The 13,877-nt window shown below is 44.9% G+C and overlaps 1 protein-coding gene across 2 annotated transcripts in view; it reads left to right on the forward strand.

Annotated features, from left to right (window-relative positions):
* LOC142102634 (C-type lectin domain family 2 member L-like) overlaps nt 1-12,385 on the forward strand; it is a 120,496-nt gene extending 108,111 nt beyond the window's left edge. For both annotated transcript variants that reach the window (XM_075187349.1, XM_075187350.1), the window contains 4 exons: nt 2,492-2,545; nt 4,244-4,392; nt 11,377-11,483; nt 12,165-12,385. In XM_075187349.1, the coding sequence (XP_075043450.1) occupies nt 2,492-2,545; nt 4,244-4,392; nt 11,377-11,483; nt 12,165-12,279 (425 nt within the window). In that variant the 3' untranslated portion in view covers nt 12,280-12,385. The remainder of the gene's footprint in view (nt 1-2,491; nt 2,546-4,243; nt 4,393-11,376; nt 11,484-12,164) is intronic.
* The last annotated feature ends 1,492 nt before the right edge of the window (nt 12,386-13,877 follow it).

The following is a 13,877-nucleotide window of genomic DNA, read 5'->3' on the forward strand; positions in this document are numbered from 1 at the left end:
GTGTGAGTGTTGAGAGACAGGCTGAGAACTGAGAGAGAGACCCCAGCTTGGCTCTGCTGAAGATCCCCCAAGGAGCTCTGCATAGAAACATCTCTCCAGCCCTAACCCTTCCTACACCAGCTAAAAGCTGCAGACTCCCCTCTTCCTCCTCCTCCTGTCTGGCAACCAAGAGGGGAAACTCTCCAGAGGAGAACTAACTCACTACAACAGTTTGCTTAATTAAAGCCTGACCCTTTATTAACGGGGCCTCTGCCATCGCTATTGTGCAACCAGGCCTCAAGAAGAAGAGGCCAGGATAGGCCAAGATCATACATGCCCACTTTTAAGACACCTCCCCCGGGAAATTCCTGGGAGAAGTAAAGTGACACGGGGTAGGAGGAGGGCGTGGTGACTATAAAAAAGCCGAAATTTTAGGCCCCGCCTCTTCTATTCACTGCCTTGAATTTCGCAAAGTTTCTGGAGTTTTGCCTATTCTTCCGGGAGTGTGAGGACTCCCTGAAATTCGGGAGCCTCCCGGGAATTCCAGGAGAGTAGACAGGTATGGCCAAGATGGACGACAGCATCTGCATGGCCTCAAGTAAGTATAAGAGTGGAGGGTGATGTCTTCCTACCACACCCTGATCACTATGTTTACTGAGCTCTGAGTGACTGACACTAATAGACATTGTATATATGAATATACCGACATCTTAGTCACTGCCCCTTTACCTGGTGTATATATAAAGTGTATTGTATAGAGGTCACTTGGATGCTCTCTGTATGGTATATCAGTAACTGGGATGCTCTTTGCATTGTATGGCAGTCACTTTGATTTATTAACATTTATTTTATGCTCTCTATATTGTACTCCAGTTTCCAGGATGCTATCTGTATTGTATGCTGGTCACTGTATATCGGTCTGTGGGATGATCCCTGTATTGTATATGGGTAATTGGGATGCACTGTGTATTGTATATCACTCAATGAAATGCTTCCTGTATTGTATAGGATCCTAAAATGCCTGTCATTGTTGTGACTCTGCCTACCATTGTGTGTTGCATTGGCCTTGTCTACCACTGATTTGGCTATAGATAATGGTTTCCTAATTTTGTATTGGCACCGCCTACCATTTATTTGGTCCCGCCTACATGAGGCCACTTTCATATTTTCTCCAGGGCCACTTTAAATTCCCAATCCGCCCCTGGACAGGAAGGATGATAAATGACAGGTGACAATGTAATCAGGCATCACTGCTTGTTAGAGAGAGTATGGGGCAATACATACAGGTGAGAGGGGCGTACCGGAATAAGAATCAGAATAGCATTATTGTTGGAAGTGGCATTATTAAGCAATCTAAATTTTGAAAGCCTTATTACATAGTAAACCAGTGCCCATAAAGACGGGAGGCAGTGTATAGTACTGCCTGAGTGTTGTACAAACTGCAGGGCAGTACATAGTACTCTCTACTGCCTGTGGGATGTGCATAGATGGGAGACAGTACAGAGTTCTGCCTGTGGGATGTGTGTAGATGGGGAGACAGTACATAGTGCTGCCTGTGGGATGTGTATAGATGGGAGACAGTACATAGTGCTGTCTGTGGGATGTGTATAGATGGGGAGACAGTACATAGTACTGCCTGTGGGATGTGTATAGATGAGGAGACAGTACATAGTGCTGCCTGTGGGATGTGTATAGATGGGGAGACAGTACATAGTGCTGCCTGTGGGATGTGTATAGATGGGGAGACAGTACATAGTGCTGCCTGTGGGATGTGTATAGATGGGGAGACAGTACATAGTGCTGCCTGTGGGATGTGTATAGATGGGGAGACAGTACATAGTGCTGTCTGTGGGATGTGTATAGATGGGAGACAGTACATAGTGCTGCCTGTGGGATGTGTATAGATGGGGAGACAGTACATAGTGCTGTCTGTGGGATGTGTATAGATGGGGAGACAGTACATAGTGCTGCCTGTGGGATGTGTATAGATGGGGAGACAGTACATAGTGCTGTCTGTGGGATGTGTATAGATGGGGAGACAGTACATAGTGCTGTCTGTGGGATGTGTATAGATGGGGAGACAGTACATAGTGCTGTCTGTGGGATGTGTATAGATGGGAGACAGTACATAGTGCTGCCTGTGGGATGTGTATAGATGGGGAGACAGTACATAGTGCTGCCTGTGGGATGTGTGGATTCAAAAAAATAAAAATCAAAATTAAAAGTCAAGAAGAATGTTAGGACCAAAACATCTTAGCATTTGTAAAGTCACAAAATTAGTTTTATGTAAATCTGGTTTTAGTAGATATAACTTTGAGAGAATTGTAAAATATGCATAAATATAAAGTGATAATAACAATTACTTATATGAATGAATGTTGTGTTATTAATGTAGATAAGTAACAGATTGAGCACATAGTCTGTATGATACATCTCTGAAACCATCATACTTATGTTAATTATCTATATTAGTGGAAATACGTTCCTATACTGACTCTGTCTCTATGTCCAGACAGAAGCGAGGTGAATACAATCAGTCATGGATCAGAATCCTCCTGTTCCCCAGGTAACGTGTGTTGTGTGTGTGCAGCCGTGTAACATGTACATGATAAGAGCTGTGTGCTAAACTGACCCATGTTCCTGCTGGATTTCAAGCTCCTGACAGTAATTTTCTCCGTGTATTTCCGGATGATAAATAAACTGTATTATACAGAGCTGGGGAAGAGTCAGCTCCATAGACATCATTAATAATCTTTATCAGTATGAGACACATTCACACAGTGGCCTCATGTAGAGAGTTGGGAGAAATTTATTGAAAAATGCAATTGCAAAATGTGCCCCAAAATAAACAGCATTTTACCCAGCATGCTGAGCGGTATTTGTCTTATGAATGGTTCGATGCCACAGAGAGGCGCCAGTCATTACGATCAACATGATGATGATGACTGGCGTTGTCCCACCCCCACCCAGTGCTCATAGCCTGGACTGATAGGGGCAATTTCATGGCGTCACCTTAATAAGCAGCTTCCGGCACTGGGCTATAACAGGCTGGGCCAGTGACACTATAGGAGCACCCACACCTCGTCTCCCACTCATAATATTAACCAGCCCTGTCCAGGTCAGCATGGGGCTGAATCTCCTATTGGAATCGAGCCCTAGGTCTTCACCCTAAGACAAACAAGACCCATGCTGAAGGATCTATGGCTCTTCCCACACCCTAGATGTGGTGGGAGTCACGTAATAAAGAGTTTTCTGAAGAAGTTAATTTGCCAGAGCAATAAGAATATTATCAAGTGCTGGGCCGGGAATTGAGCTGTTTCATTTTTAGAGACATTCATCTATATTTAACAATCTGCTAATACCGCTCTGAGACTAAGATTAGGTGCCTAATACCCATACTGTAGAATAATATTATCAAACATCAGACCAGATGGAGTTATCCGCAGTACACATTTACCAGAAGTCCTTTTGCCAGGTTGTCTCTTTTTCAGTCTTTAATATTATTATTTTCTAAGTAAATAAGTTGGTGAACTTATATTGAACAGATGGCATCATGTAGTTTATTTATATAGCACTGCCAGGCACACAGCAATTTACAGGGTTACAATTTATGAACAAGTGAAAAAGTGGATAATATAAACATATTCATAGAACAGTACAGTGATGAAAGCTTCGTTCCCTTATGAGCTTACAATCTAATTGGTATCTAGTAAAACAGGTCCAGGTCTTCCATGATGAGTTGCTTCCGCAGTGTCTTTAGCTCATTTCATGGAAGACATTCTAAAGTTTATTTACCGATTTCAAGATTTAAACAAAGAAACTTTAAGCTGAGAGCTACAAATCCTCTGTCAAGTCCAAGAAATATTCTTTAACTTATGTGATTTGACCATAGGAAAGATCTTCTGAGAACGGGGAAACGTACTAAGTGGCAGTTTTGTTTACACATCGGATGCAGTTTTTGGATCCAAGTATCCTGCAGATTGGAGAATGAAAATTCAAACTGCATCTGATATGTGATAATTTGCAAACCTATAAATCACATTTGATTTAGACCAATCTGTGTGTAACATCCAATTTTACTTTTCCTCAGCGTAGTACCTGGCGAGGTTCACTGTGCCCAGCTTAACAGGCCAAGTGGGTGCTGCAACTCCAGGCTCATTTGTAGAGTTACATTAAAATAAAGTTTGCATCTCACCTGTCAATTCTTTCTTTTTTTATTTTAATATTGCGCATGAGGTTTAAGGCCTTATATACTATCTTACAGGCCTGTATCATGCGTGTCCGGCTCACTGGATCCTTATTGATAACAAATGTTATTTCTTGTCTGAAAACAAAAAGTCCTACGATGAGAGTGAGAGAAACTGCACAAAGAGCGGCTCCCGGCTGGCAACGGTGAAGGAGGGAGTAATACAGGTCAGTATCGGGGTTCTAGTCAGACATCAGGGGGCACAGATCTCCTATGTAATGGGGCAGATGGTTGACACCCCAGAAGTATTGTAAGGAAGGATTCTACAGGCCCGGTGGTATGTAGAAAGGTGAAGGTAACCCCTCTAGTGTTGGAATAAAACAAGGAACACAGGGATAAAACTGCGTAAACACGTGCAATGCTTCTCTTTGCTTGTGGCGTAAGGCTTTACACAGCAGCAGATTAATAGAGGTAGTGTAGGGAAGTAATACCACGATGCCATCAACATGTAATGTTATTCAACATGTCACAAAATAAATATAATTTTAGGAATCTTGGCTCAACAATATGCAAACATAAATCAACACAACACATAGGTCACTGAATAAATATATCCCACGTTAAATTATGCACTGTGCTTCAGAGAAATGGATTTCACTGGATAGATACTTTAGGAGACAATCGGTTGCTATAAGTTAATGAGAACATTACACTAAATGCTGCTGCAGCAGATAATATATGCCAATCAATCACAATACTTTTAGTGCAATTATACAGATTATAATTATCACACAAAAATCAGTAGAGATTCAACAAGGTTCAGGTTAGATGCTTTAGAAGAAATGACTGTAGACTAGGCTCACTTTACAATATAAAAAAATGCAAGGGGGTTAATTGTAATCCACAGGTTTAAGCAAAGTTTCAACTGACACATGAAGCTTATTTAGTTGTACAAGGTAAAATCAGTAATTAACTTGATGCATGCATAACTCCTGAGCTCCGTAAACAACAGCAATTCTGCACACTAAACGATTTCCGGTGTTAAGGACTCAGTGTCCACTTAGCAGTCCGTCTAATGGAATAAGCAGCTCTCTCCCAGCAACTGCAGGGTTAAACAAATTGCAATTCTCTCATCAGCAACCATTTTAGATAGTTTCACAATAGAATCAAACTTCTGATGCAATTAAGACAAACTCTTGTGGTAAATTATTTCTCTCTATGTCCCAGTTAGCTTGCAGATAACTTTAAATACAGCAGATTTGGCTGGAAAAAGCTCTTCCTTTAGACAGTGCTATAACACCTCTCAATAGCAATATTACAGTCCCGGTCAGAGGTTTTAATAACAGTTTGATGTCTCACTTTAATAACTTGAAGATAGAAAAGCACAATAAACTTTTCTGTCTTCATACGACTCCTGCTGACATCTCATGGGCAATAGCAAGTTAGGTCTTCTTGCACTGCATATGAGCTTCTTTTTGGTCTGGCTGCAAAAATTCGTCAGGACAACAATTCTGCTATAGCATTCAGTGGCTCTTTGAGGGAAGATCCTTCATTAGCTCATCCACTAGTCACACACATCACTTATCATACTCTCTGGTCCATTTTTGGCTCCTCCGCTTTTCCCCAAAAATCTCCTGGAACCTTTTAGTTAATTTATTGCAGTTTGCCTATCCCAAAATGTTCGACGCAATTTGCATTTATCTTCTCAGAGGCACTCTGTGGGACTGTAGTTTTCTGCATAAGTACATACAGTAATATACCTGTGATTTGCAGGGTATTACACCTATGTGTCTGTCTACACATCGCACTTTCTGATACTGGAAATCTGTTGGGTTTATTTTTTTAAGAATAAGGTAGCAAATCATAGCAGGCCTGATTCCTCAAGGTACATATCTGCTGATTTTGAGCGTATCGTACTCAAAATGACTCTGCGCATGCCCCGAACCGGGAGATAGAGGGTTTGTCTTGAAAAAGCGAGTGAAGCGAGACGCGGATTGACGTTTGCCTCACTACTGATAATCAAACTGCCCAAATAATTCTGACTATAATGATTATTTCATGTTAGAGTCAGATCGAAACTACATGTTATTAAGTATGATTGCATGAATGTGAAATGCCTAGAATGAATGAGGGGAAATAAGGATTATCACGATCAAATGGGATGTAATACCAAAATGAATCACAGAGCAGCTATATTATAGCGAACGTTATCAACCCACTCAAATGGATTGGGTATATATCAACTCTATGTATGAGTAACCAGATGATGTGCTTATTAGAAAAAGAGTGATCCTAGCATAAAAGGTCATAATCAAATCATATCATTACCCAGTTTTTTTTGTATCACAATGTGCACCGTCCAATACAAATATTATTGAATAAATAAAGACTCTTCCGATTATAACTAAGGGGTATCGATGTAGTGGTTACCCGGTGCGATGGAAATTTTTTGGCAGTAGTGATGACAGTCTCATATACCTGACATTTCTATCTCTGTTGATAACATGACCATAAATCCCACCCCACAAGCTCGCTGCCTAGGTGTAATCCTTGACTCACACCTATCCTTTGTTCCCCACATTGACTCTATATCTAAATCCTGCTACATACATCTAAAGAACATTTCCAGAATTCGCACATATCTCACGCAAGACACTGCAAAAACCTTAATTCATGCACTTATCATCTCCCGCATTGACTATTTCAATTCCCTCCTTACTGGTCTTCCCAAAAACAGACTCAAACCTCTACAATCTATTTTGCACGCTGCGGCAAGATTGATTTTCCTTGCAAATCATTCTTCCTCTGTTGAATCACTCTGTATGTCTCTACACTGGCTGCCTGTTTTCTACCGAATCCAATATAAAATACTTTTACTAACCTACAAGGCCATCAACAAAGCTGCACCAACATACATCTCCTCTCTTGTCTCAAAATATCTCCCAACTCGGCAACTCCGTTCTACACAAGATCTGCGTCTCTCATCCACCCTCATTACATCCTCCCATTCCCGGTTACAGGACTTTTTTCGGGCTGCACCCACTCTATGGAACTCTCTCCCTTGCACAGTAAGACTCTCCTCTGGTCTACAAACTTTCAAGCGTTTTCTGAAAACCTACCTCTTCAGACAAGCTTACAATATTCCTCAGCCACCCCTCTTAACCTCGCTACCTTTGGCCTGTTACACAGTTTCACGCGGGACGGCTGCCCCCTGACCAACATTGTTGTGTGACGGGTTCATTTAGCTTATGAGTCACTTTTACCTTTGCAGTCTGGCTGGGCCAAAATGCAAAATGTAGACTTAACCTCATGTGTCAATCTCCCATTGTCCCATAGATTGTAAGGTTGCGAGCAGGGCCTTCTCACCTCTTTGTCTGTTTTACCCAGTTTGTTTATTAGTTTATTATGTTTGTCCCCAATTGTAAAGCGCTACAGAATATGTTGGCGCTATATGAATGATGATGATGATGATATGTATGCTATACCATGTGTTTGCAATCACGAGCAACTGTATACATGTATTTTATGCTGAGGAGACATGTCCAGTTTATGGTGGCTACCATAGAGCTGACATGGAAAGTGAATATCAATATTTGCAGACAAATGTATACAACAGTGTGAAACAGTGGTTAGTATTGCTGCTTCACAGTCATAGGTGCATGGATTTTATTTCAACCATAGCCCTATCTGTGTGGAGTTTGTATATTCTTCCTGTGTTTACTTGGGGTTTCTCTGGGTGCTCCAGTGTTCTCCAAAACTCAAAAACCATACTGATAGGTTAATTGGCTTATGACAAAATAGGATCTAGAGTGGTTATGGTAGGGAATTTAAAATGAAAGCTTTAATGGTGCAGAGGCTAATGTGAATGATTACCTCTCCTCTGTACAGCGCCGCTTTATATAATTTGAAATATATAAACAAGCAAATTACTATTATAATAATAGTTTTTGGATGATCTTTTATAGTAGACCTCCAATCTCTGGTGGCTAGTGTGTAGTTGATCTTTTGGCTTCTAGATCATAATAGATCTCCAATTTCTAGTGACTACTGTATAGTAGTTTTCCAATTTCCGGTGTCTGATGTAAAAAAAATATCCAATTACTAGGAGGCTAGTGTACAACAGATCTCAATATCCGGTGGCTAGTGTACAGTGGACCTGTAATAGATTGATTGCTAGAGCGAAGTAGTTCCCCAGTCTTTGGTGGCCAGTGTATAATTGATCTCTAGTCATTAATAAATAGTTTGCAGCAGATCTCCAAATTTTTGTGGATAATGTATAACAGATATGCAATTTCTCTTGGATACCGCTGCTCTCTATGGCCTGCCCTGATCAGGCGTCCTCTGTCTACAACAAATCCCTCACTACTGCCTTAGACGCTGTCGCCCCAGTCTCTTCTATCCACCGCCGACGCCTTATTCCCCAACCCTGGCACTCCAAACTTACCCGCTTCCTTCAAAAATGCTCTCGCACAGCTGAACGCCTCTGGAGGAAATCTCGTTCCCTGACTGACTTCCTCCACTTTAAATTTATGCTCTCCTCTTTCTGCTCTGCCCTGTCCCTTGCTAAACAATCCTTCTTTAAGTCCCTCATTTCTTCTCAGTCCTCCAATCCCCATCGCATCTTTGCCACCGTCAACTCCATCCTCTCTCCCCCCCTCCCCCTCTCCCACCTTCCCTCTCCGCCTCTGACTTCTCCACCTTTTTCTCTTCCAAAATTGAGGTCATCAGACTGAACATTTCCTCCTCCAATCCCTCTTCCGCCACCACCATCGCTTCACCGCCCGCTATTAATCGGCTCTGGTGCTCCTTCACCCCTACATCTGGTGATGAATTTCGCTCCCTTATTCTTTCCTCTCCACCCTCTACCTGTCCTCTTGATCGCATCCCCTCTCACCTCCTTCGCTCTCTCTCTCTCCTACTGCCTGCTCTCACCTGGCTCACCTTTTCAACTTATCACTCTCCTTTGGCATAGTCCCCTCTTCATTCAAACACGCTCTCATCTCTCCTATCCTCAAGAAAGCCAATCTTGACCCCACCTCCCTTGCAAATTATCACCCTATCTCTCTTCTCCCCTATGCCTCCAAATTACTCGAGCCGATTGTCTGCAGCCGCCTCACCAGACACCTCTCGGTCAACTCCCTTCTTGACCCACTCCAATCTGGCTATCGCCCCCTCCACTCCACTGAAACTGCCTTGGTGAAAGTTACTAATGATCTACTATCAGCCAAAGTGAAGGGTCACTTCTCCCTACTCATCCTCCTCGACCTCTCCGCGGCCTTCGACACTGTAGATCACCCTCTTTCTCTGTATCCACGTCTGGTTCTTCCTCCACCCCCTCCCCTCTCCCTGATGGAGTCCCTCAGGGCTCTGTTCTTGGCCCTTTACTCTTTTTGCTCTACACTTCCTCCCTTGGCACTCTCACCTCCTCTTTCGGTCTTCAGTATCACCTTTATGCTGACGACATTCAACTCTACATATCTTCTCCTGATCTTTCCCCCTCCCTCCTCTCTCGTGTATCTGACTGCCTCTCAGCCATCTCCTCCTGGATGTTCTCGCGCTTTCTTAAAATTAACATCTCTAAAACCGAACTCATTGTCTTTCCCCCGCCTAGACTCCCTTCCCACCATGACCTCTCTATCGTTGTTAACAACTCCACCATCTCCTCTGTCACCCAACTCCGCTGCCTTGGGGTCACTCTTGACTCCTCTCTCTCTTTTTCCCCCCACATTCAATCCCTCGCCCACGCCTGTCGCTTCCAACTCTGCAACATTGCCCGCATCCGTCCCTTCCTCTCTCAGGATGCTACCAAAACTATTACACACGCACTCATCATCTCCCGCCTTGATTACTTCAACCTCCTCCTTACTGGCCTCCCCCACTCCCACCTCACACCCCTCCGCTCTATACTCAATGCGGCTGCTAGACTCAACTTCCTTTCACGCCGCTCCTCCTCTGCCTCCCCTCTCTGCCTTGCATTACACTGGCTCCCTTTCCCCTACAGAATCCTTTTTAAACTCCTTACCACCACGTACAAGGCTCTCTCTCAGTCTACGGCCCCTTATATCTCTAACCTCCTCTCCATTCACACTCCTGCCCGCTCCCTACGCTCAGCTAATGACCGCCGCCTCTCCTCCACTCTTATCACCACTTCCCACTCCAGAATCCAAGACTTCTCCCGTGCTGCCCTCCTTCACTGGAACGACCTCCCTCGCTCCATCTGTCTCTCTCCTAATCTGTGCTCCTTCAAACGAGCACTCAAAACTCACCTGTTCCTCAAAGCGTACCAACCTTCTACCTAACCCCGCATCTCCTCCTAACGTTCTATCCTCTCTCCTCCCGGTCCTTCTCCCCACACTTCAACTTCCTTCAACTGTGTCTGTTCCGTTTCACCCACCCTTAGGATGTAAGCTCGAATGAGCAGGGCCTTCTTCCCTCCTGTCTCCACACCTGTTCTTCTACTCCGCCTCTACTGCATTAACCTCCCTGGAGTTTTTGAAGCATTGGTATTTTTGTTTATTGTTCTGTACTGTCTCACCCTGTATAGTCTACTATTTGCTTTGTGTACGGCGCTGCGGAAATCTTGTGGCGCCTAACAGATAAATGATAATAATAATAATAGTAGTGTATAATAGATATCTAATGTATGAAAGCAATATAACAGATCTCCAATCTCTGTTGGGTAATATTGCATATATATGATCTCCAATTTCTGGTCTCTTGTATATTACATATCTTCAAATATGTTGTCTAAAGTATAGAAGATCACCTGTCACTGGTGGTTAGTCTATAACTGATATCAACTCTGTGGTGTCTAGTGTAAAATAAATCTCCAATCACTGGTGCCAAATGTACAGCAGATCTCCTATCACTGATCACTGCATCATCTCCAATCACAGGTAGTTAATGTATTGCAAATCCCCATTATCTTGTGGCTAGTGTAAAGCATACATCTAATCCTTGGTGGCTATTTTGTAGTAGATCTAATCACTGCCTGGATCCCTTCTGCATGTTGTATGCACAGCTATTTGAATGTAGGAGTCATCATTAACATCCAGCAGACAGCTCCCTGCTCTGATATCTACATAGTGTCATCCAGGAATCTATTTTAGAATTTTCTTTCTGACACGATTAGTAAACCTGTGAACTGTATATAAACAGGGCCACTAATTATACCAGTCACACATAATCATCTATATTGTGTTTAACTACAGAAACTAGTGACTATGACAGCACAGGAATTCTGGGTTGGATTAGCTGCTCTAGGAACCCATTACCAGGGGAAAGCGTGGACAGGACGATGGGCTGATGGAAGCACTGAGTAAGTAGCACTATTTCTTTAATCACTAGATGTGAGACCACACAAAATTAAATCGCCACAAATGCAGCGTTCACAGACCCTGGATACAGCCTCAATCAAGGCTGTCTTTCCCATTGGGCACAATGGGCAGGTGCCCGGGGCCCCTGCAGCCCAGGGGGGGGCCGTCGGAGGCAGCAAAAAAACCAAAAACCTAGAAAAAAAAGAAAGAAAATACTTACCTTGCGGTCAGCTGGCAATCCAGCTCCCTCCATGGTCTCCTCCTCTGTACGGCGCTCGCAGTGCATGTCGGGCATGAAGCCCGACATCCATTGCGGAGCGCGACGGAGGAGGAGACCATGGAGGGAGCCGGATTGCCAGCTGACCGCAAGGTAAGTATTTTCAGGTTTTTTTTTTTCAGTTTTTTTTTTGCTGCCTCCGACGGGCCCCCCTGAGCTGCAGGGCCCATATATATAATATATATATATTTTTTTGTATATATAGGGGCCCCGGTGCACTGCTGTGCCCGGGGGCCCAAGATGTTCTTAAGAGGGCCCTGGCCTAAATAAATGCAGGAAAACTGAAGAGCAGAGCATGAACCCTGATTATATCTGATAGGTACCTGACCAGTATATCCTGTTATTTTCATGGAGGGAATAAAATTAATGGAGACTTTCTCTCATCTAATTATTGTTTCTTTCTTAGAACTGTCAGTGAAGGGACTGGAACTTGTGCCAAGATAGGACATCGCCTGATGCTGGAGAACTGTTACACAGCCCTGCGCTGGATCTGTGAGAGAGACACATTAAAGCTGTGCTGACATATGTTGTATAAGATAATAGACTCTGTGTGATAGTTGTGAAATGTTTTGTGGCTTGTTAACTGTTTTTCAAGTTGTCACCACATATTAAAGTGAATGTCATCAATCAGTTTTCAGATCATCTCTACTGTCCACCAGCTGTACAGCCTACTGTGCCGGCCTACTGTCCACCAGCTGTACAGCCTACTGTGCCGGCCTACTGTACACCAGCTGTACAGCCTACTGTGCCGGCCTACTGTACACCAGCTGTACAGCCTACTGTGCCGGCCTACTGTACACCAGCTGTACAGCCTACTGTGCCGGCCTACTGTCCACCAGCTGTACAGCCTACTGTGCCGGCCTACTGTCCACCAGCTGTACAGCCTACTGTGCCGGCCTACTGTACACCAGCTGTACAGCCTACTGTGCCGGCCTACTGTACACCAGCTGTACAGCCTACTGTGCCGGCCTACTGTCCACCAGCTGTACAGCCTACTGTGCCGGCCTACTGTCCACCAGCTGTACAGCCTACTGTGCCGGCCTACTGTCCACCAGCTGTACAGCCTACTGTGCCGGCCTACTGTACACCAGCTGTACAGCCTACTGTGCCGGCCTACTGTCCACCAGCTGTACAGCCTACTGTGCCGGCCTACTGTCCACCAGCTGTACAGCCTACTGTGCCGGCCTACTGTCCACCAGCTGTACAGCCTACTGTGCCGGCCTACTGTCCACCAGCTGTACAGCCTACTGTGCCGGCCTACTGTCCACCAGCTGTACAGCCTACTGTGCCGGCCTACTGTCCACCAGCTGTACAGCCTACTGTGCCGGCCTACTGTCCACCAGCTGTACAGCCTACTGTGCCGGCCTACTGTACACCAGCTGTACAGCCTACTGTGCCGGCCTACTGTACACCAGCTGTACAGCCTACTGTGCCGGCCTACTGTACACCAGCTGTACAGCCTACTGTGCCGGCCTACTGTACACCAGCTGTACAGCCTACTGTGCCGGCCTACTGTACACCAGCTGTACAGCCTACTGTGCCGGCCTACTGTCCACCAGCTGTACAGCCTACTGTGCCGGCCTACTGTCCACCAGCTGTACAGCCTACTGTGCCGGCCTACTGTCCACCAGCTGTACAGCCTACTGTGCCGGCCTACTGTCCACCAGCTGTACAGCCTACTGTGCCGGCCTACTGTACACCAGCTGTACAGCCTACTGTGCCGGCCTACTGTACACCAGCTGTACAGCCTACTGTGCCGGCCTACTGTACACCAGCTGTACAGCCTACTGTGCCGGCCTACTGTACACCAGCTGTACAGAATACTGTGCCGGCCTACTGTCCACCAGCTGTACAGCCTACTGTGCCGGCCTACTGTACACCAGCTGTACAGCCTACTGTGCCGGCCTACTGTCCACCAGCTGTACAGCCTACTGTGCCGGCCTACTGTACACCAGCTGTACAGCCTACTGTGCCGGCCTACTGTCCACCAGCTGTACAGCCTACTGTGCCGGCCTACTGTACACCAGCTGTACAGCCTACTGTGCCGGCCTACTGTACACCAGCTGTACAGCCTACTGTGCCGGCCTACTGTACACCAGCTGTACAGCCTACTGTGCCG

Source organism: Mixophyes fleayi, chromosome 1, assembly GCF_038048845.1.
Source record: "Mixophyes fleayi isolate aMixFle1 chromosome 1, aMixFle1.hap1, whole genome shotgun sequence".
Lineage (NCBI taxonomy): Eukaryota > Metazoa > Chordata > Amphibia > Anura > Limnodynastidae > Mixophyes > Mixophyes fleayi.